General features: G+C 30.3%; 1 protein-coding gene across 2 annotated transcripts; it reads right to left on the bottom strand.

The window, feature by feature from the left end:
• Positions 1–3,941: 3,941 nt before the first annotated feature.
• LOC102583829 (calmodulin-binding protein 60 A) lies at positions 3,942–10,444 on the bottom strand. Of its 2 annotated transcripts, XM_006344955.2 has the most exons (8): positions 9,972–10,444; positions 9,676–9,773; positions 9,181–9,259; positions 8,126–8,178; positions 7,541–8,028; positions 5,636–5,796; positions 4,991–5,197; positions 3,942–4,849 (listed from the first exon to the last, which is right to left on the bottom strand). In XM_006344955.2, the coding sequence occupies exons 2-8, from the start codon at positions 9,771–9,773 to the stop codon at positions 4,241–4,243; spliced, it is 1,695 nt and encodes a 564-aa protein (XP_006345017.1). In that variant the 5' UTR covers positions 9,972–10,444; the 3' UTR covers positions 3,942–4,240. The 2 variants fall into 2 exon arrangements, with proteins under 2 accessions (XP_006345017.1, XP_006345018.1); XM_006344956.2 differs by lacking the exon at positions 9,676–9,773 and having other exon boundaries at positions 9,874–10,444.
• Positions 10,445–22,757: the final 12,313 nt, after the last annotated feature.

Here is a 22,757-nt window from a genome sequence, read left to right as displayed (position 1 = left end):
TTCTTCTTCACGCCAAAAGTGACCAGAAAACGTACATCAGCAGTCCCAAACGCGTTGACACACGCAACAGCAGGACAGAGCATGCGTCTGCCCCATTTCTTTTTTCGGAATGGGCAGAAATCCCAGGAAAAGGATGTTTGGCTTCAATGGTGAAAGAGGTTTTGAGTTTTGAATTCTTGAAGGGCTTTGAATCCGGTTTTGGGATCCATTTTTTTTCCCCCGAATCCGAACCCATTCTCCCCTCTATATATTTTCTTGTTGTTCACTGTAAAGAAAAAGAGATTTTTTAGTTGGATTTTTATTTTGAGCAAAAATACACACAATAGCTCAAGAGAAAATAGCTAAAATACTTACTGAATACTTCCGAAAAATAGAGGAGAACTAGCTTCGGTTATCGTGCTCGAGTAGGGACGTGTAGTGGTGGAGGTCAGTCGTCTTAAGCTCGTTGCTGTCCCGAGTTCGCTGCTCCAAAAGAGGTACACTCTCCCTTTACTCTTTCGCCCCTCCCTCGTTTATTTTGAATTTAGAATGGTGAGCTGTTGTATGCGAAATAGCAAAACACTGTTGGATTAATTTCCTTAGCTTCGATGTGGCTTCTTCTTGTTGTGAAAACTAGTCGTCTCTGTTTAGCTTCACTCGAGATGATCTTTTGTTTAGGTGGTTTCAATTTTGAGCATATTAGCTGCACAATCAGGCTGCTTTTATGTCTATTCATGATTTTAGCTATTATGATTTGTCATAATCTTGTTCAGCCTGGGTCACAGGCCTTGATGGCTCATCTCTAAAATGAATTCATTCCTGTTATCGGTTGGAATTGTTTTGATTTCAACATGTGACTGCGAATCTGTTGTACGTTGTTCGGTCCAAGTATAGTTCAATCCATTTCAGTGCTATTATTCAGAGTTGGAAATTTCATGTAGTATTATGTCGACCTTTATTCGTGTGTCCATTCTCATGTTGATGTGCTTCTTGGCGATTTGAGGTGTGTTATAATATCATGGGAATATATTTTCATGTTGGTTTGACTTAATAGTGTTTTTAGGCATAATCTTTTCATGAGTCTTTCGATTTAGCTATTATATAGGTCTGTCTGACGTGCTCGAATGCTAGTTGATACCAGGAGTCTTCAAGCTTTGTTGAATAGTTTGATCTAGATTTCGTTTGGCCCCAGATTGGTTTGGTATAGCTTGATCGGATTTTTAAATGTAAAACCCGTGGTATTATCTGATGATTTGTGCGATATTTTTTGTTCTTTTAACTTCCTTGTCCAGCCCCCTCCCCTTAATCTTATGTGTTTTCACTCAAATCAATTTAATGTGTTAAGCAACGCCTTTATCGTAAAAGAAATACCCTATTGATTAGTTCAAATGTAGTTTCTTCTTGTGCGATTGTTGTCGTTTAAATTGACTGCTTAATGTGTGATTGTCTACCCGGTTTTGGGCTTATTCGAGTGAAATTCTGTTTTCCCTCGAACTGGAAGGTTTTACATACTTTATTAGGATTTAATTGCATAAAATATGTCGGCTTAATGTCAAGCGTGCTCATCCTATTAGTTTGGTCCATGTTTTGCTTCTATATCTTCATTTTGAATAATATTCTTAATGCATAACTCCACCTGATTGACCAATACATGTATGCCAAAGTAAATGTTGAAGGTCAAGCGTGCTCATCCTATTAGTCTGGTCCATGTTTTGCTTCTATATCTTCATTTTGAATAATATTCTTAATACATAACTCCACCTGATTGACCAATACGTGTATGCCAAAGTAAATGTTATCGTGGGTGTTAGTGTCTGTCAGTTTATTGTGAGGAAAATTTGATCTTACTACTATTTTATATATTTAATTATTTTTTGTGAGTGTCCAATTTTTTTATTAATTACTAATCCTTATTATTTATTTATTTCATGCGTGATCTTCTTCGATTTGGGTCTATCGGACCCTCTCCTCTACTCCTTGCATCTCGAGTTGGGTTGAAGCTCAACGCTCCTTTTTTTTTTATCGAGTCAACCGGGTCATTGAAGTCGAAGAACAGGTCCCTCAAAAACCGATGAACAGGCCCCAGAGCTGAAAAGATGTGCAAGAAATCAAGAGTTGAAAAGATTGGGCCAAGGGCCCACTCTTCATTATTTAAATTTGTATTTTTGTTATTTTTGGGCCCAAGCCCTTGTCTTTTAATTATTAATATTCTATTAGAAATTTAGGACAGGTGGAAGATGGGCCTAAGGCCCAAAGAAATAAATTTTGAAATTTAGTCTAGGACAGGTACAAAAATGGGCAAGATTTGGGTCAAAGGCCCAAAACAAAAATGGGCCCAAATACCGGCCCAGGCGGACAGGAAAACCGGATTTGGGCCCAAGTTCCTTTCTCTCTTTGTTTTATTATATTTGTTTACTCGTTATTATTTGCTATTAATTTTAAGGTTTTAAAAGAATGCAAATCCCCAAAAGACACCCATTTTTTTTAAAAAAAAATTAATTACTTAACTAAATTGTTCATTTCTTACTTAACGTAAAAAATAAATAAATAAATTCACAAAATATTTCACTTAGATAATATTTCAATATTTCCCTTTTAAAAATAGTTCTAACTATAAAATAGTTCAATTTTTGCAAGTTAAGTTAAGTCGAATAAAATTTTGCCAAAATAGTTAAATCGTCGGATAACCACATTAGTGGATATTCTAGGTGCTTTTAAAACCTTCCTAGAATGTTAATAAGAATCTCGAACCCTTTTTAAAGTTTTCACTAGATTTCTATTTTAGTCTTTTGAAAACAATAATTTTCTTGATTTTTCTTAAAAATTAAGTGGCGACTCTTAAACCAGTCCAAAATATATTTTCTAAATAAAACACATTTTTAATTCTTTTGTGTAATGATTATTGTTCAGATATTTTAATAACGATTGTTATTTAGATATTTTTAGTCCCTAACAATGGATACAAAAACTGTTTGCTATATTTTTTGTGTATGTTTCTGCTGAATAACTCGCTTAATGAAAAAAGACAAGTACGTCATCTTTTCTAATAGAATAACTTGCAAGCTTGTTATATTTTTTTATATCATTCATCGACTAAATATTGCAAGTGAAAATATATAAATAAATGGTCCCAAGCTCCAACTCAAGCAAATAAGTCCAGAAAATAGAAGGTATTCTTACCGTATTGGATCTCGAATAAGTCCAGAAAACATATGATTTCTGGCAGCTTGATGATCAGCCATCACTTCTACATTGATTCTTATAAAAGACTTACTCGTCAATTCTACCTACTATACTTAAGAAACAATGTATACCAGATGAAATATATGTTGACAACATACCACAAGCAGTAAACACTAGTTGATTAATGCTGGATTACATAAGTCAATTGTACAGTGTTTTGGTCTACATCCAGGCTAATCACGCAAAGAAGTTCCAGTTACTCACACGAGTCACGACTAAGTTTTTCATTTACTTCACAATAATATTATGAAATATGGTCTCATTTGTTTTCACTTAATGGAGGTTTGAATTTTAATCATTTGTTTCTTTAGAAAAAAATTATTTGAGAAAACAAACAAGTCATTTTTTTTTTTGGTGGATTAATCTTATTCTTAAAACAATTTTTTAGAAAAAGTTATCTTGCATTTTGGATTATAACTTTTATTGATTTAGTGATTAATTCCTAATTTTAAAAAAAATAAAAAATTATGCACATCCAAATATTGAAAACAATCTTAATGATTCAATGTATAAATCTAGAACTACATCTTAATATGCAGATATGCATTTAAATTCTGACATCTTAATACTAATGTACATCTTAATATTCAAATGTGTATTCAAATTCAGACGTCTTAATCTTAATGAAAACAAATGAGATAGAACTACCTAATTAATCTACGTAGCTTAAGTTAATTAGTGTGTTATAATGGTAAGCATTCGAAATTCAACACAAGATAAAATTGGAAATATGCACATGCACAAAATAAGTAATGCAGCAAAGGTTGCTGCTGTACCTACACACATCGACCTAATATGTACAAACTTTTCATCAGATAGGCACCAAGGACTGTATACCATTCACAAGACTCAAATTTTGATTAAAAAAATGAAAACTGGAAAGCATGATTGGTGCTAACTGAACAATTTTACATATATCTAAAGAAAATTCTACCGACTCTACTACTGCACACAATTTTGCATCGGGCAGGAATTGCCTACAGATTCGTTTACCTCAGCATAAGGAGAAGATCACTCTTCAAGATATGATGGTTCTTTTGTTCACGATTCTCCTTACAGAGAACCATCTGAGAACACTAAATAGCATCTTCCATCTCCTTTGAGCTTTATCCAGAGGAACAATTGAACTACTATGAGCAAGAAAGCTGTTGACAGCACATTGTAGATCCGGTGATGGAGCAAAGCTTGAACTGGGAAGGGAATAGTCGGTATCAAAGAAAGGCAGATGATCATCATCACAAAATGATGGGGGAGTTATAGAATCAGCATCAGCCATCAAGGAGTTGGTGTCTTGCCCGGGGAAATTTAATGGTTGGTCAAACGCAACATCCATGTTGTCTATACCATGCAAGACATAGTCATCCAAGCTGCTGAAACCAGCAATAGAACAGAAAGATGGCATGATATCAGGCGTTGACGCACTTAGTGGCTGATATTCACTTCTGCTAACCTTCTGGGAAGCTAAAACATCGTCACTGGTATCAGAGTTGCCCACCATGGGTGAGTTCGAGGGGAACTGAACAGTGGAAATTTGCATAACCCAATCCATAAGAGAGGACTCGTCCTCAAAAGAGACTACTTCTTCCCAGTGTCTGAATGCACAAATCACCAAATTACGAGCATCATCCTGAAAGGAAAAAGGATTGAAGTCATTGGGCAATCCATAAGGAGCAATGGAAAATATAAATATCTACAATACAAGCTTTGATATGTGAAGAAAAAGAATAGAGCAATAAAACAAATGTTCGTATTTATTATGAATACATGCCTTTTGAGTTTCAGACAATTTCTCAGCAGAAACAAACTGGCAGTCTGGAAAAAGCCCCATCACTTGTCCAACAATGTTAAAAACAACACCGGTTTTTGGACCAGATACAGATGTGTAGTATAAGTACACTTTCTTGTCAAGTAAGCAAGTTCGAGCATGTTCAACCGTGACTTCCCACATTTTGGTGGACATACCTGTCCCAAGAACCTGCAAGATTTCCCAGGAAAAGGAAATAAAAGATTTGTCATTCTTATCAAAAACACTAGAGACCTCAATATTTTATCTAGATTGATCAAATTTCTGAATCATGATGTTGACACAGTAACCAACCCAAGCCAAATTCTGTTATAAAGCTCCTAAGGGAATACAGAGGATGCTCAAAGAAATTGCTAATCCACCAATTTGATCAAAGGAAGGAATTTTTTAGCAAGCATAGACACAGAAAAACAAAGGTGTTAACTAGCATCAAAGATTCCAGTGAATGAATTAACCAGGCTGATAAAGAATCACAAACATTTGGAAATATGCCAATTATTATCACAGTCATCTCTGTTACTACTCAACGAGGAAGAAATAACTTTATCATTTTAAGCGACATGTCCATTAAGTCCATTTATATATGTAAGACAAATGCAGTGCACTCACATTCCGAAGCCTTGTAGGATCTAGATAGAGTAGAGTCAGAAAATCTTTCACGGTATTGACTCTTTCCTTGCTCAAACGTCTGTGAAAAGCTCCATCTTTGCCAATCTTTTCCAGCCTCCATACCTCATCTGAAAGAGAAGGGGGATGGTGCTTCTTGTACACTGCATATAAAGGAATGAGTTAAATAACGTTCTATCAAATATTAGACTTGAGAATTATTCGAAGACTTCTAACCACAATCTCATTCATTGTGTTTTTGCAGAACCAACTACCATTAGCTCTGACACCCAAGTTAAGCACAGCTCATTATCAAGTTAATCCTCAAGAAACCGACCAAAGCATTAAGTTCAGTGAAATGAGTTCTAATTTGGTTTCTGTTTCCAAATAGGTTACAAATTCATTATACAGTTTGATTAAAAGTTCTACAATAAGTCCACCTCCAAAAAAAAATAATTCAATAAGATGCTTAAATCATACAAAGGTGAAAGAGACTTTATTCTCCTTTATGATGGAACCGTTAATACTTTCAGTGTCTTCTTCTGTCATTTTCCCTTTTTCATTCTACCTAAGGCTTTAGAAGTCAAGAACTATTATCGTCCTACTCCTTGATTCTTTCAGTAGAAAGTTTATATCCTCATACCTACAGTAGTCGCTTACACTAACCGGTGTATAAAAATATCAACTTTCCTACTCTGGAATGGCTGTTGTTTAAAAATAAGGCAAAGTAAAATACTCACAAGAGATCACCTCCGCTTTTGTCTTTGACTTACCTTTCTGTATTTAAAATCACTAATTCTAGCTGAATTGAATGAGGAAAAAGATCAAAATCTAGTACTTGAGCAACTCAGGTCTCAGTATCATTTCTGTCTCACACGTAAATCTAACAATTTCCAGAGACAAACTTTAATAACGGTCAGTGACCAGATGCAGTAGATATTTAAATAGGCCAAAACAAAGATGGCTGATGTCAAACAATGGTAAGAATGAGACATTAATGGTAACACTGAGCAGTTCATTTAAGGTACCAAACCTCAAGATGAAGCATAAAAGAAACACAACTCAGGAACTCGGACAAATAAGAAATAACATCAATATTACCATACCTTGTAAATTAAATAGTAGCCTAAAAGAACTTACTACTATTTTACTTCTTTTTCACACATAAACATAGTGCTTTTTCCCTGTGTCAATATTTCAGCATTATCTGCCTGTAAGTATGTTACTTTGTATTAAATCATACACATAACACGATATCATCTACTCCCCCTGTCAAATTTTATATGACCCATTTTTTATTTTAGGAAACCCGAGACATTAAACACACTTTCTATAAATATCCCTACCACACTCTTTGCTTCAAGCATTCAAAACAATTTCAATCCTAAACAATGATGGGAAGTTTTACATATTACACTACACAGTTTTGCTTTTATTCAGATTTTTCGAATGTGAACAATCACTTTCAACCATGTTTGGTGCCAAGATAATACCCCCAAATTGAAAGTCATATTCTAGTGACAATTTACTATTAACTTATGTTATGGTGATAGAAGATAGTTATTGCTATCGTCCATCAGTTAAAATCAATTTTTCAGCAAACTGCTCAAAATCCAACACATGATTATAAAATATTGAGCAAAATCAGTTCCACACCAGTAGACTTGATTATTCAGAAAATCAATTGCTTTGAGATTCAAAATCATAATTGGAATCTCAAATGAAAAATCCTAAAGATAAGACACTACAGATCGATAAATAAAAATAGACATTGTCTAACACCTTTCAAGTCAAGTAGTGTCTGTAATGGAATATAATGATAAGAGTTCACAGCTTCTGGAAAGAAAAATCTATCATTTAATAAAACTAATAGCATTGTAGAAAGAAAAGAGATCAATAGGAACTCACACTCTCCTCGGTGATCCCTGACAATGAAGGATTCTGTCTTCGCCTCTCGTACACTGATCCCTTCAAAGCTATCAACAATCCTAGCACCCAGCCTGAATTTACGACTTCTTGTCCAGCTTGAGTTATCAGTAAATGAAATATCACTCAACCAGCCAATGCCCTCCTTAAGATACAAAAATGCATCCCCAGTAAGGAGAGGTTTCTTTCCTTCCCTTTCTCTCACAATGTTGTTCTTAAATTCATCTGCAGTCCAATTGTCCCCATCATCACCGTCAAAATCTCCTTCGAGTACTACTATTTCAACTTTTGCACAGGATTCAGGACCACTACAGACAACTTCCCCAGTAAGAACATCAACCAGGGCTACTTTCAAACTAGATTCCTCTCCTTCTATGCGAGTTCCAGTAAATACTGGGGGAGAGATGAGATCTAAAAACTTCAGTTTCAGGCTTCGAAGTTCACAAGCAAATACATCTTTCCCACAATTCCTAAAAAGGTGCAAATACGAAAAAACTGTAAGACCAAGTCATAACAAGAAACTATGAAGCTGATGTAGCATTTGAATGATGGAGTCCAATTGCCTACCGCTTAATGGTGGTCATGTATTTCCTGAGAGCCAATTCAACTTCCTCTTTTACCTGTAAGTTCAAGTTAAAAATGTGTTCATCTCCCGATTAGCTTAATTAATCAAAATATTTAAGGAAAATCAGAAAAAGACAATATAGATCCTAAAATAAAGAAAGAATTAATAGTTCTCACTTCATCCCAATAAGATTCCCTGCTTGATCGTAATGAAAGATTATATATTTCTTATAAAACTGACTTTCTGTTACATTTTCTTTAAAGTGGTGAGGGGGTCCTATGTCACTTTCTAGATGATAAAATATAGAATGAAAATTTCAGTTTGTAGAGGGTACCATTATCTTGGAACTAAATTAGCAACCTGGACATTTCTTTTGAGATCAAGAAAGTGTTGTTAAGTATATTAGGTAAGCAGTAGGATATGATGTATTCATAATACAAAAGCTGAAATCATTAGCATAATTGCTTTCAATCACTAAAATTTTCCTCAAAACTCCCTTTTTGGCAACATGCTTATCATATTTTGCATCTAGACACTGCCAAACAAAGTGAAAAATTTACTAAAAAGTTTTTATGTATCCTTTAATTTCCAGAAATTTTCATAAGATCTCTAACTTTTTTTAAACATATGCACCATATAACTGCCTAAATTTGATATGCCTTGGTAATAAATATTGGCAAGAAATTAGAACAAGGATAACAACAAAGTACGAAAACGAGCAATTGTTGTCATAGAAACTATCCACTGAATTCTTGCTAATGGTACTAACCGCTTTTCGATATAAGTAGGAATCAAGACCAGGTAAAGTGGAAAGTGAACATCACCAATTTAAAAGGTAACAAAATGTGCTATCTTTATCAGCAACTCATTGGATTCCCAATTATTTTATGAAAAAGCACTTGCTCCTTGTTCTTTTCAAAATTCAAACACACTTTATTTTGGGAAAAGCAGTAAGATCAAACTTAAATATTACTAGATGACAATTTTTGAATCTAACAATAGAAGTTCATACAAAAATTAGTAAAATCACACTCAAGGGAAATGAACATAGCCTTACCACTTTACGAATAAGTGGCTCCAAAACTGGCTCCATAAAATGTTGCACTTTACTCATATTCATTACTTCTGTAATCACACTACATGAAATAATAACAAAAAGTACAGTCAGCAATAAAGAATTGAAGCAGAAGAGAACAGTTAATGTCTTCCCATTTGGTCCCCTTTATTAAATGCATACATAGATGAGTACTGGACGACGCATTTATTCAGTATTAAATTATCAGCAAGTCTAGTTTACTAAAACTAGCACCATTGATGTACTGAATCCCAAAGAGAAAGCAACCTTACATCCATTTTTTCTTCTTCGTGACTCACATCACATCTCACAAATTCAAACCTCCACAGCATTAATAGTAACGCCACTTTGTAAAACTAAAACTAACAACCAGACAACAAAATTCTTCTCCCACTAAAGGACTAAAAAGAAAAAAAAAAAAACCATTACCCATATTAGAATATTCCTGATGAAAAACTTAAAATAACAAATATTAACCTGCTGAGAGAAGGCAAACTCCGGCGACGTTTATCCTCAGAAGAACCTGCATCGAGTCTAGACTTGGAATCGTCTTGCGATTGCCGTTTCATCGACATTTTTTAGATTGAAACAACAAAGGACTAACAAGAAAAAAAAAAAAACCATTACCCATATTAGAATATTCCTGATGAAAAACTTAAAATAACAAATATTAACCTGCTGAGAGAAGGCAAACTCCGGCGACGTTTATCCTCAGAAGAACCTGCATCGAGTCTAGACTTGGAATCGTCTTGCGATTGCCGTTTCATCGACATTTTTTAGATTGAAATAAAAAATCCAAAAAGGTGATGTTATGATAGTGGCGGAATCGATTGAAATAAATAAAAAATCCAAAAAAGTGATGTTAAGATAGCGGTGGAATCGAAAAATGAGAAGATAATCATGAAAATACTGGAAGGGTTCAAAACAAAAAAAACAACATGCATCAACCGATCGAAGAAGATAAAAGAATAATAATATTCTTCAACAGCTAAGAACTCAACCCCTAAGACCTAAGTTCAGGATAACTCCTCTTTATATAAAGGAAGAGAAAAAAGAGTGATTGATACGTATGATTATATAGTAACAAGAAATGAAAAACTTTTAGTGATATGCCAAAAAAATTTTTGGCATGGAGTGAGAGATTGTGTGGATATACAGCGATTCTGCTACTGTTTGTTATTGAGATTAATGGTGAAAAAGACTATACTGTTACACAGAGAATAGAAGAAAGAAAAAAAATGACAGTAAAATGGAAAAATTTTGGATAAAACAATTGGGCTCCGGCGATGGAGGCGGAGGAAAGGTTGTTTCGTGGTATGGGCCCATTAGAAAACGCGTGGGCCCATAGTTTGTACTTAGAAGAATCGTGTGTTTCCTTTTATATTGACGTTATAAGTCACTATTCCATAAAAATATATGGGCTACGTTTGCAATAGTGGGTTAGTAGTAATAGAAGTTGTTTTCCACCTCAATATCCCACTCCTTAAGGGTAGTTTGGTGGGATGAATAAGGGGAGTTAATTTTATGATAAATTTTAAGTATTCTTTATTTTTTTATTTGGTTGCAAAATTTGGGATAACTTATCCTAGGATTATGAATTAGTATTGGCATAAGTTATCCCTCACATTGGGTGGTATAGTAATCCCGGAATAACTTATCCCGGGATAAAATAGGTAAATGACAAATATATCTCTTTGAATCCTTTTTATACTTCATTTTTCACATTTATGTATATTTACATTGTTTTTAATATCATGTATAATAATATTTACTACTCCTTATTTTTATGATAATTATTCATATTTTTCTATTAAAAAATTACACTATATAAATATGATTTTTATTTATGAATTTATTTGACTAATTCTTATGTTTATTTTATTTTGATTTCTCATAAATTTTCTTCTCTTTAACAAACTTAAGCATCTCCAACCCTACACTCTATTTTACTCTCCAAATATAGAATTCTCTATTTTTTCAGACAATCAACTTCAACTCAATTCTTTATTTTACTCTCTAAAAATGAATCTTTTTCTCTCTCCTTAATATTATATTATTATTTCTATTTCATTCTTATTTTCTTATTTCATAGTATAAATCCTTTATTTCTTTTTCCCAATAATTACTTTATATAATTTTAATGTGATATAAAATTTTATTTTTTATTTAATATATTTTTTATTTAATATAAAATTTTATTTTATTTTAAATTTTAAATAATATAAATTGCAAGAAAATATTATATAATATACAAATTAATGGACAAATTCAAATAAAAGTGAAATACAATTACATAAACACTCAATTTTTAAAATTCTTACGTTGCTCCCATAAATTCTCTATTAATACATTACGGAGTTCAAAATGAGCATTTTTGTCCTTAATTTTTTATGTCTAGCTAGAAGTTGTTTAAATCGGAGATTTTCATCTACCACCATTTATGTCGTTGGAGTTGGAGCCTCTGCGACATCTTGAATTGGTGCATTAAGATCACGTTGATCCTCAATTATCATGTTGTGCAGTATAATGCATGTAGTCATTATATCATGTAGCACTTTCTTTCTACAAAAACGTGACGGTCCTGCAAAAATTGCAAAACGTGATTGTAAAATTCTGAATGCACGTTCAACATCTTTTCAGCATGATTCTTGTTTCATCGCGAATTAATTATTATGTTATGTATTGTATTTTATCTTGCATGTAAATTATTATGTTATGCATTGTATTGTTATCTTGTATTTTAATTATCATATTATGTGCTGTATTTTTAAATTAAATTTTTCATCTTATCATTTTAATTTTGTGTATTCTTTACAGTGAAAATTAATAATAAAATCAAATTATATTATCGACGAAAATTTAAAAAAAAACTATTAATTCGGGATGAAAGTAGTATATATTAAATAATATATTTTTAAAAATCTTATATTACATTTAAAGAAGTATGAATAGTAAATATTTAATTAATGGCATTTATATGTAAAAATAATATAGTTAATTAGAAAGTAATAGAAATAATAAATAAAAATATTACAAAAAGTGAAATAGAGAGTGTGAATAGTAGTTCTCCAAATTGGAGAACTACTATTCACCTCTCTAAATATGAAGAATAGAGGGTGATATAGAGTTGGGTTGGAGTGCCCATTCTCTATTTTACTCTCCAAATATAGAGAATGGAGAGTAAAATAGAGGTGGGTTGGAGATGGTCTTAAGAGGGAAGTTCTATTTTTAAGCTAAATAAGAAAAAAAGTTTTATTTTTAAATACACATGGTACTTATCATGTTAATACATAAACAAAAATATTTAAGTTAAATAAGATAAAAGTTTTATTTTAAAAAATGAATAACTAAAGCTCGCAAAGAAAATATAAAAAAAATTAAATAAAGTGAAGGGTAATTTTGTAAACAAACAATTTGTTCTTAAAATTTATCAATATATATTATTTTGAATACAACAAACCAAACACTCAATAAGAAATAATCCCAACACAACTTATCCCATCATAACTAATCTCAACATAATTTATCCCAACATAACTTATCCCATCATAACTCATATTCAAACCAAACGACCCCTTAATATCTTCCGTCTCAATTTATATAAACTAATTTGACTTGACATGACAATTAAAAAAAAAGTTATGTTATGATTTAAGATAAGTTATAATTATTTGTAATGCTTATAAATCATTTCATTAAAAGTAATATTGATCATTTAAAACTAAATTATTATTAAATACAATAATATGTCTCTTTTTATGTTGATTAGAAAGAAAATTGAGTCATAAAAATTGAGATAGAGAGGGTAAAGTACCTATGGAGTCTCAATTTATATGACATACGCTTAAAATTTAAGAACAAAAAAGCATATTTTTAAAATTGATAATTTAAAACATGTAGTGGACATTTGTGTGGCTATACTCCTTTCAATTTTCATTTCAAATTAGTTTTCTAATTCGAACTCGAGAGTTAATTTAATTATCTTCTTATGTTAAATTAAATTATATGAACTTCACAACTTCAAATTTATATATTAAAAAATAACATAAATTGCATTTTTTTTCACGTTAGTATGATAAAAAATATTGATCAAAAGTCAAATAATTTGACTAGCAAGATTTTAAAAGTACACCTCGTGGTTCGTACTAAATATTGAGCAGGGGTGTGCACTATTCGGATTAAACCGAATAACCAAATCAAATCAAACCGAATTTTTATTCGAATTGATTTTTTGGTTTTTCGAATTGATTTTGGATTAATAAATTGTTTTGTTTGGTTTTTTGGTTTGGTTTGGTTTCGGATTTAAAAAAATAAAAACCGAATTATAATATATATATATATATATATATATAAAGTGTTTAGGTATAGAATTTAATTGGAGTTAACTACTTTTTGTCCCTTTGCCTTTCATGATGATTACGTCTATATTCTATGTTTGAACATCTTTAATAGGTATACTTATACGTATTGTGTTTTAAGTTTTACTTATGATTTATATTAGAAAGTATATTTAAGGGATTCAATATTGTTACTTTGGTTATGTTATTAATTATTGACATAACCGAATAACCAAACCGAAAAAAGCTGAACCGAATAGAGAAAAATCAAACCAAGCCAAATTTATTTTGGATCGAATTGGGTTACATTTTTACAAAATCAAAAACCGAAAAATCCAAACTGAATAGTGCAAAATCAAATCGAAAAACGTCGAGTTGGGGTTTGCTTTTTTCCTTTTTCTTATTATTGAAAAAAAGGTATGGTTATCTAATGACAAATTAGAAGTAGTTAGGTACAACTTCCAGTCCTAATGAATTTCATTTAAATTAAGTTAGCACCCATTGTTTTTTAATACTTGTAAAGAAAGACTTTATTAAACCAGTACGAATAATGTATTGCTATTATTTTGATATTAATTATTAATTAGGTAAGTAATTTTGTACATTATGTATAGCAACAAAGTGAGTGGAATAGTTATTATTTATTCCAAAACTCAAAATTTTAAAAAGTATAAAAAGTGAGAATTTCAATGAATTTTAATTGTCACTTTTTCAGCCTGTTTTTTTAGCCTGCCGATAATGGATTCAAGCGGTCTTTACCTCCTTACTAGTATATCTATTAGACTTATATTCATTAGGTATGTGTTAGTCAAATATTTAACTTAGCAATCTTTAGATCGATAATGATAAGAAAAGAGATTTATTAATAATGAAATATAAAAATCAAGTGTGATAATCGACTCAGTAAAAGTAAAAGCAATCAAATAAAATTATTATTACAAAATATAACGCAACGTGCAAACGATGAATAGCACGTGTCTCAAAAATATTTCATATGTAGTTAGGACTTGACCAAATAAGGTTCTCATTTTTAATAAGGTTTAGCATATAAAATTAGATTTTATGGTTTAGGTATTGTGTCAGATAGATTTTTATCCAATTTAAATTACTTTCATATCTTTCTAATCTTAATTAATTTATGTGTCATACTTTTCTTTTTAGTACATTTTAAAAAGAATAATAATTATAGTTTAGGCAATACTTTTATGAAATATGAAATATAACGATCGATTATTCAGATAAATAAATGTTACAGTGTTTTTAAGGCATATACTATTAAAATATACTAGGGCATTAGGCGTAAAAGGTATCGAACGTTCCAAATAACAATTCATTTTCTAATGAAAAAGTCAAAAAAAAAAAAGGGATCGAAACTTGACCAAGGTAATTTAAACTTTATTTGTTCTTCAATGTAGCACTTGTTCACTTGTTTGGTAGGAAGAAAAATCATATATATATATATATATATATATATATTTTGTGTGTAATGTAATCTAGACAACATTACACACTGATTGAATATTTGTGGTAGAGGCACCTTATGCTATGAAAAAAAATTACATTGTTTAAATAGATCAAATTTTAATAATAATAATAATAATAATAATAATAATAATTATTATTATTATGTCTTTCTCTGTGTGTGTTAATTTCCTTTATTTTTTATGTGTGTCTATTTTTTTTTTAGGTGATTCGACTTTAGAATGTGTCATAACTTTAAGCTTATTACTTTTAAATTTTTTTAGGTGATTTAATTTAGAATATGTCGTAACTTAATTTACAGATATGATCTTACATAAGAAGGTATGGAGGTCGTGGCTTAGGATAAAAGTTAGTAGGTAGTTGAGTGTTGTCTTGCTCTTCGATAGGGTTAGAGTTGTGATAGCATGTCTTATTCATATTGTTTCTTGCTTTTGTTATATGATATTACCCGTTGTTTATTATGTTTAGGTGATCATGCTATTTTGCTGATGTTATTGTTTCCTGCTCATATGATTTATACTGATTTTCTATTAGGTTTCATGTTTCTTCACTGTTATTTTTTTTCATTATTATTTTGAAAACAGTTTCACTACCAACACAAGGTAAATGTAAGATTTACGTACTCTATATCCTCTAAGGCGTATTCAGGACTTTGAGAGGATAAGTAACATATTACAAAAATGTGAATCTAAGATATAAATTTAAGTTGTTTTACCTTTAGTTTCTTATCACTATACCCATCAAACTTTCAAAATTGTAGGTAAAAAAATAAAATCTTATATATATATATATATATATATATATATATGTACACGTACACGATTAAACCTATTGACTATAATCTATATCAGCTAATACTATTAGTTTTAATTTGCATATTTGGTTAAAATATATAAACAAATCATAGCGTTTTTTTTTTAATGTTTTGAAATTTCAATGTGACAGACTTGGGAAAATTGAAAGATTAAGGTATAAATAAAAACTAAAAAGGATATTACATATCTGGTTTAAATATATAAACAAATCATAGCGCAATTTCTTTTTTTGAAATTTCAATGCGAAAGACTTGGGAAAATTGAAAGATTAAAGTACAAATAATCATCACTACATCATATGATTCTTTGAGGTAGGTTTGAACATCTATATTTAGTGATTTTTTTTTAGAAAATATAACAATATTATATATGATTTAGAGAAAAACATAAATTTACGGAACTTGAAAAATCTCCTTAATAGATATAGACTTTGTCTACCTTCCTCAAACCTTATTTTGTAAATTTTTTAATAAATATTTAACAATTGTTGTTATTTGAGGGAAGTATAAATTCACTGAAAAATCTCCTTATCAGATACATTAGATATAAACTTTGTCTACCTTCCTCAAACTTTATTTTGTAAAAAATTTTAATAAATAAATAACAGTTGTTGTTGTCTATATTTTGATATGTGTTAATAAAAAAATATTATGCCCCCCACCTCTGCAAGAGTCAGAATGAGAACAAATATTTGAAAAGGAATGTTTTAAATGCAGAAATCGACAATCAGAAACAAACAAGGATACATATATATATAACTATATTTATTAAAGAACCAGGCCAGCTTCACTCTTTTTTGGAACCTTTCATTCTTGTGAATGTCTCAAGTTAGAGTCATGTTTTTAAGAAGGTAAGTTGCAAGTGCCATATTAATATTACCCCAAAAAATAACCATTGAGATGTTGATGGAGATATTTGACATATTTTCTCACCATACGTTTCTTGTATCATATCATTTAAGCACGATATTATCATTTTTTCGAAATGGAGATGCCTTGGATAGTAAAGTTTTTAAGTTTGTATGAAAATATCTTTCACGTTTACGAATTTCCAACATTAAGTGAATTCAAATTATAAGAGCTCAAATTAAAGGAAAATTAAGGCTAAAGTTTGCATCTTTTTTTTTTCCATTACCAATTTCACACTTGGAACAACTATAAAAAGGAAAAGAGAGTGAATTCTTTGAAAAGATCATCTTTGTGGAAGAAGAACATATTGAATTAACCCCATAATCAAGTATGTTATGTCTATAAAATATCTCTTAATTGTTTCAGAATAATAATATATACTAAAAAAGATTTTTTAATCAGAAAGAATTGAGCTCAAATATAAAATATCGAAAAAAAATTGGCAACTCAATCATACAAAATCAAAACATTATTAATCACCCCCCTAGATATATTTGTAATTTTACCTCTCACCATCATACAAAGTTAGGTCTTGTTTCTATTTCGTTGGCCTAACAATGGACATTGGATTCTTCTGTGGTTTCCATGTTGCATTCTCAAAAGATTTTGGCCCCACTTATATTTTGAGATTCAATTTTTTATGTTGAAAAAAAGAAGAAGCTGAGGTAATAACAAAAGCTACCTATAATATGGTAAAAGTAACATCAAGGAATACAATTAGTAATAAACAAAAAACTAATTATGACTCATGAGACTTTCATAGATTGTACTAATTAATAATAATCACATACAATAATACCTACCTTTTTTTCTTTTCCACTTTTTTCATTTTTTCTAATACAAGTTAGATTGTGTAAATACACGTGCGGGTGCTATTAATTAGTGGATTATAAAACTTTAATCTTCTACTTATCATTAATTATTTTCCCAACTCGAAATATGCCTTTCTCATCAAACCTTTTATACTATAAGCTTTTCGTGAATTATATATATCACCTAGTACTTTTAAAGTGTACAATTCCATATCTTAGAGGGCTCCATTCAAGATTTTAGCAAAAAGGAGTTAGCACAAGTCACGTAATTTAAAATTTTAAAGGTAGAGTGAAACAACACCCATATAATTTTTTTGTACTAAACTTCTCTTGTTTGCACACAACTTATGTACTATCTTGGAAGTACAATGTGTGGACACATTTTCGCAGCGTTAAAAGGAATGGAGTTGGGCCGATTCGCCGAATTCAATTTTAAAAAAGAATGAGATCATTAGATGAACTATTCAAGATAATATGTTCTTCTCATCCGTAATAAACTGTTATGGGGCTTGACACGAATTATTTGATTTGACTTGACATAATTTGAACGAGATCTCATTGAATTATATTAGACTATAAGGTGGTGCCTAACCAAGAGCACCATTTTTTTTTATATACCAATCAATAACAATTTAAATATTTTATTTAGGATAATTTATATAATGTTCATGAATAATATCTCATTAAAGTAATGTAATTTCCAAATCGAACCTTGAGTTAAGAGGGACGCAAGTTCCACTTCAAACTAATTAACTACATATAGTACAGTATTAATTTTATATATCTCCAGATTTTTATTTTAAATATAGGGAAAAGGGTCTGATATACCCCTCAACTTTGTCATTTAGAGCTGATATACCCCTCGTTATAAAAGTGGCTCATAAATACCCCTATTGTTATACAAATGGCTCACATATACCCTTTTCCTCTAACGGAAGTGAAAAAATTAATTTTAGTTTAATTTTTAAAAAAAATATAATCCCATATGGGTATATTTAATCTTCCTCAAACATATATTATTATTTTTTAAACTTTTTTTTGTTTTCAATGACTAATTTTAGATTTATTATTTTGATGGTCAAATTTATTTAAATTTTTGTTAATATTCTTGTAAAAATTTATTATTAGATTGACCCCAATTTTTTTTCTTCAAATACCAAAACTAAATTATATCCGAAAAAAATAGTTTTAAATTTTTTCTTTACACTAAGGAATGAAAGAAAAAATAAAATAAGAATAAGAAACTCAAATAATGATAATCAAAAAGTCAAAAAAATAATTATGTCCGAAAAAAAATAAAATATACCTTGAAATTTGCTAGAAAAATCATAAATACCCCTAAATAAAAAATTTTAAAAATCAAAAGTCAAAAATATAACTTTAAAACTATTTTTTTCACTTCCGTTAAAATGAAGGGTATATGTGAGCTCATTTTGTAACGGTAGGGGTATATGTGAGCCGTTTTGTATAACGGTAAGGGTATATATGAGTCACTTTCATAACGAGGGGCATATCAGCTCCAAATAGCAAAGTTGAGGGGTATATCAGACCCTTTTCCCTTAAATATATATCATAGTCCTTCTTTAATGAAGAATGGAACAACAGCAAGAAAGGACGAACCAGTGATTTAATTTGACACGTAGCTTGTTGAAGAATAAATCAAAGAAAGAAACAAAAAAAACTAGGGTTCTGCGAAACTTCCTTGTATTGAAATGATTTTTGCATATTGATAAAGACAATACAAGCCATTATTTACGTATGTATATGTGTCATTTTCTTAAAAACAAAAAAAGAGGGTCCAACAATCTTTGTGTCTCCAATTTCTTTAAATTAAAGCCATGAATATCGTAACGGTAGCTACGATGAACTGGGGACAAAGGAAAAAAATGGGGCAGACATTTTGTTTTAACTTTTAAAAATAAATCTAATTTTATTCATCAAGATTATGAGTATAGATATATTTATCAAACCACAAGGAAATATGGATTTAATTACGAAATTAAATCGGCAATTCCTAGCTAATTCATAGCTAAATATTCTCCTAGCTAATTTATAATCCGCCGCTACTTTGTTGCTTGATGGGATTAGCATGAAATTTATATTTTTTAGCTACAAAATTTATCAGTCGCTAATTATTGATAGTCGTTATGTCCTTTGATTCTTTTCACTTGAGATTTCTCTGTGATTTGAGGATGTATATTGACATGTTTCTAGAACTAAGACAATTTAGACCTATCCTTGAAATTTATTTGATCTCTATGAAAGGATTTAATTTTGTAGATAATTTTGAAGTATTTGATTATCAAGACTCAAGAAGAGTTCGATCGGCCACATCTTAATCTCTCTGTGAATATTCTATGAATTCATTGAATTATATTACCTTTATATAAATATTAACTAGAATTTCAGATAGAATAGTTTCCAAGAACCTTAACTGAAATTAAACTCGGCTGATAGATCTTCCACGTAATTCCAATGATCACACTAACATCGACCCATCACCGTCGTGTAATAAAAAAGATTGACCCGTGAGAGATAAAATAAAAATGAGAGATTCAAAAAAGATACGTATATTATGTGAAACATTAGCTATGTTTAGTAAGTGAAGGGGCTGTGTGCAGTTATTGGAATGTTATGCATGTACAACAGTACAACCATCACATGCCTCCTACTCCTAATTATGCAACACAGGGTTCATTCAAATTCTCTGAATTAAAAAATTATAATATATATATATATATATATATATATATATTGATCAAATCTATATTTAATGTTTACATATTTAATATCACTATTAAAAAATTGCTAAAAACGACGGATGGCGTCGCTCCAAAAAGTAACGCCATTTGCCACATTGTCCATCGCTTTTTAATAAAAAAAATTATTTTTAAAATTATTTTACAAAAAGCGATGGACGGCATCTCTTAGTCCGTCACTTTTTTTCGCGGATTTTTGCGCTAAATATATATATAATTAATAATTATTTATTTAATATATATAGAGACGCTGTCCGTCGCTTTTTAATTAAAAAAATTATTTATAAATTAAACAATAACCACGTTGTCCGTCATTTTTAATTTAATTTATTTTATTTTATTAATTAGTTTTTTTAAAAAGCAATGGACGGCATCTCTTAGTCTGTCGCTTTTTGGTCAAAATATCTAGTCAAACATTTTTAAAAAGCGACGGACAAAGTCTCTTAGTCCGTCACTTTTTAGTCAAAATTTAGGTCAAATATTTTTTAAAAAGCGACGGACAAAGAGACATTGTCCATCGCTTTTTAAAAATTATGTTGAACCAAAAAGCGGGTTTTCCCCCCATTTTCCCATCTCCCTTCTCTCTAAAACCAAACTGTTGCGTCGCTGCCCCACGTCGCCTTCGCCCTTCTCTCATTGAGCATTAGTCCCGTCGCTGCCTTGCCCTGTCGGCGCCGTCACCTGTCGTCCCCACTGCCTCTTTTCCTTAGCTTGTTAAGGTTAGGGTATAATTTTAGTTTTTTTCAATTCTAGTAATATTTGATTTGTTATAAATTAGTATATTGTTTTAGTTTGATGAATTGTGTTATTCAATTGTTAATTTGTATATTTAATTATTGTTAGTTAGGTAGAGAATTGAGAGTTTTTTATTTTAGGATTTTCTTCTAAATTGAGTTTTTTTTAAAATATGATTGTGAATTGAGTATTAGAAGATAGAAATAACAAATAATTAGAAGTTATAAAGTTAGAAGTTAGATCAGTTGCATTTTTCAACTTTGAAATTCTTGAATTTAGTGTGTTTGACGGTTGAATTTAGAAAAACATTGAATTGTATATGAAAGTTAGATTACTTTGAAGTTAGAAAAATATTGGATAGTATATGAAATTTGAAATTAGATTAGTTGAATTTTCCAACTTAGAAGTTCTTGAGTTTAGTAAGTTTGAAAGTTGAAGTTAGAAAAATTGGGTATTTTTAAATATGATTGTAAATTAAGTATTAGAAGTTAGAACTAACAAATAATTAGAAGCTAGAAGTTAGAGATTAGTTGAATTTTTCAATTTGTCATTGTATTTGTGCCTATATGTATTATATTGTTGTTGAAAATTGGGTTACTTGAATTATATTCTTGAACTTAGAAATTCTTGAACTTGGAAATGTTGGGTTATAAAGGTGAATAGGGCGTCATGCGGAAGCTTACAATTGCAAATCATATGGTTGACAAATCATATGACAAAAACTTATACTAAAAATCAAAATATTATTATTTGGAATTTGGCCAATTGGCCTACATATTGAAAACTAATAAAAAAACATTAAAATTGTAGAGAGAAATTAAATCTCCCCGTAAATAAAACTCTTAAATGTCTACATTGTGGATGTTCTTGTGTTCAACTTTGAGAATAGAGATCTTCAATTTATAGATCTCCAAACTTTTCCTCTAAGGAAAGAATAAACAAATATGGGAGAAAATTATATTTTCCTTTCAGAGAAAAGTAAAAACATTTATGATAATGTTTTGTCTTTTCTTTTAGGAAAAAATAAACTTCAAATAAGGTAAGAAAATCAGAGCAAAACCCTAACAAATATCCCCTTTTGGCTGGATTTTCTTGACAAAACTTGATCTGCCTTCTTCAATTGCATGATAATCTTTGTTCTTTACCTAGTCGTCATCACTGCTGCTTGCCATGTTTAAAAATAAGGTTTAAAATATATGGGTTAAAAATGGTTTAAAAATATTTCATTTTTATTTTTAAAAATTGCAGCAACAGATATGTTGAAATATGGTTAAAACTTCTTTTCCACATGTAGCTTGACAAAAATCTTCATTATCATCAAATTTGTTGCAAATTGATTTGAAGCCACTTGAACCTTTCTTCAATCTTGTTGAACCATTGGATCATTGAACCATGTGCTCTGATACCGCTTGTTTGGTTATGAAGGTGAATAGGGCATCATGCAGAAGCTTACAATTGCAAATTATATGGTTGACAAATCAGATGACAAAAACTTATACTAAAAATCAAAATATTATTATTTGAAATTTGGCCAATTGGGCTACATATTGAAAACTAATAAAAAAAACATTAAAATTGTAGAGAGAAATTAAATCTCCCCGTAAATAAAACTCTTAAATGTCTACATTGTGGATGTTCTTGTGTTCAGCTTTGAGAATAGGGATCTTCAATTTATAGATCTCAAAACTTTTCCTCTAAGGAAAGAATAAAC

Source organism: Solanum tuberosum, unplaced genomic scaffold, assembly GCF_000226075.1.
Source record: "Solanum tuberosum cultivar DM 1-3 516 R44 unplaced genomic scaffold, SolTub_3.0 scf00062, whole genome shotgun sequence".
Taxonomy (NCBI): Eukaryota; Viridiplantae; Streptophyta; class Magnoliopsida; order Solanales; family Solanaceae; genus Solanum; species Solanum tuberosum.
Note: the sequence above shows the minus strand (reverse complement) of the source record. Positions and strands in the feature narration are given on the sequence as shown.

What these genes read in the sequence shown, in the direction of transcription:
- LOC102583829 (XM_006344956.2), bottom strand. Translation starts at nt 9,971, where the DNA reads ATGTCGATGAAACGGCAATCGCAAGACGATTCCAAGTCTAGACTCGAT. An exon ending in CAGGGATCACCGAGGAGAGT is followed by an intron (nt 5,797 to 7,540) that starts GTGAGTTCCTAT and finishes CTTTATATGCAG; the next exon opens with TGTACAAGAAGCACCATCCC. An exon ending in ATCCTACAAGGCTTCGGAAT is followed by an intron (nt 5,198 to 5,635) that starts GTGAGTGCACTG and finishes GAAATCTTGCAG; the next exon opens with GTTCTTGGGACAGGTATGTC.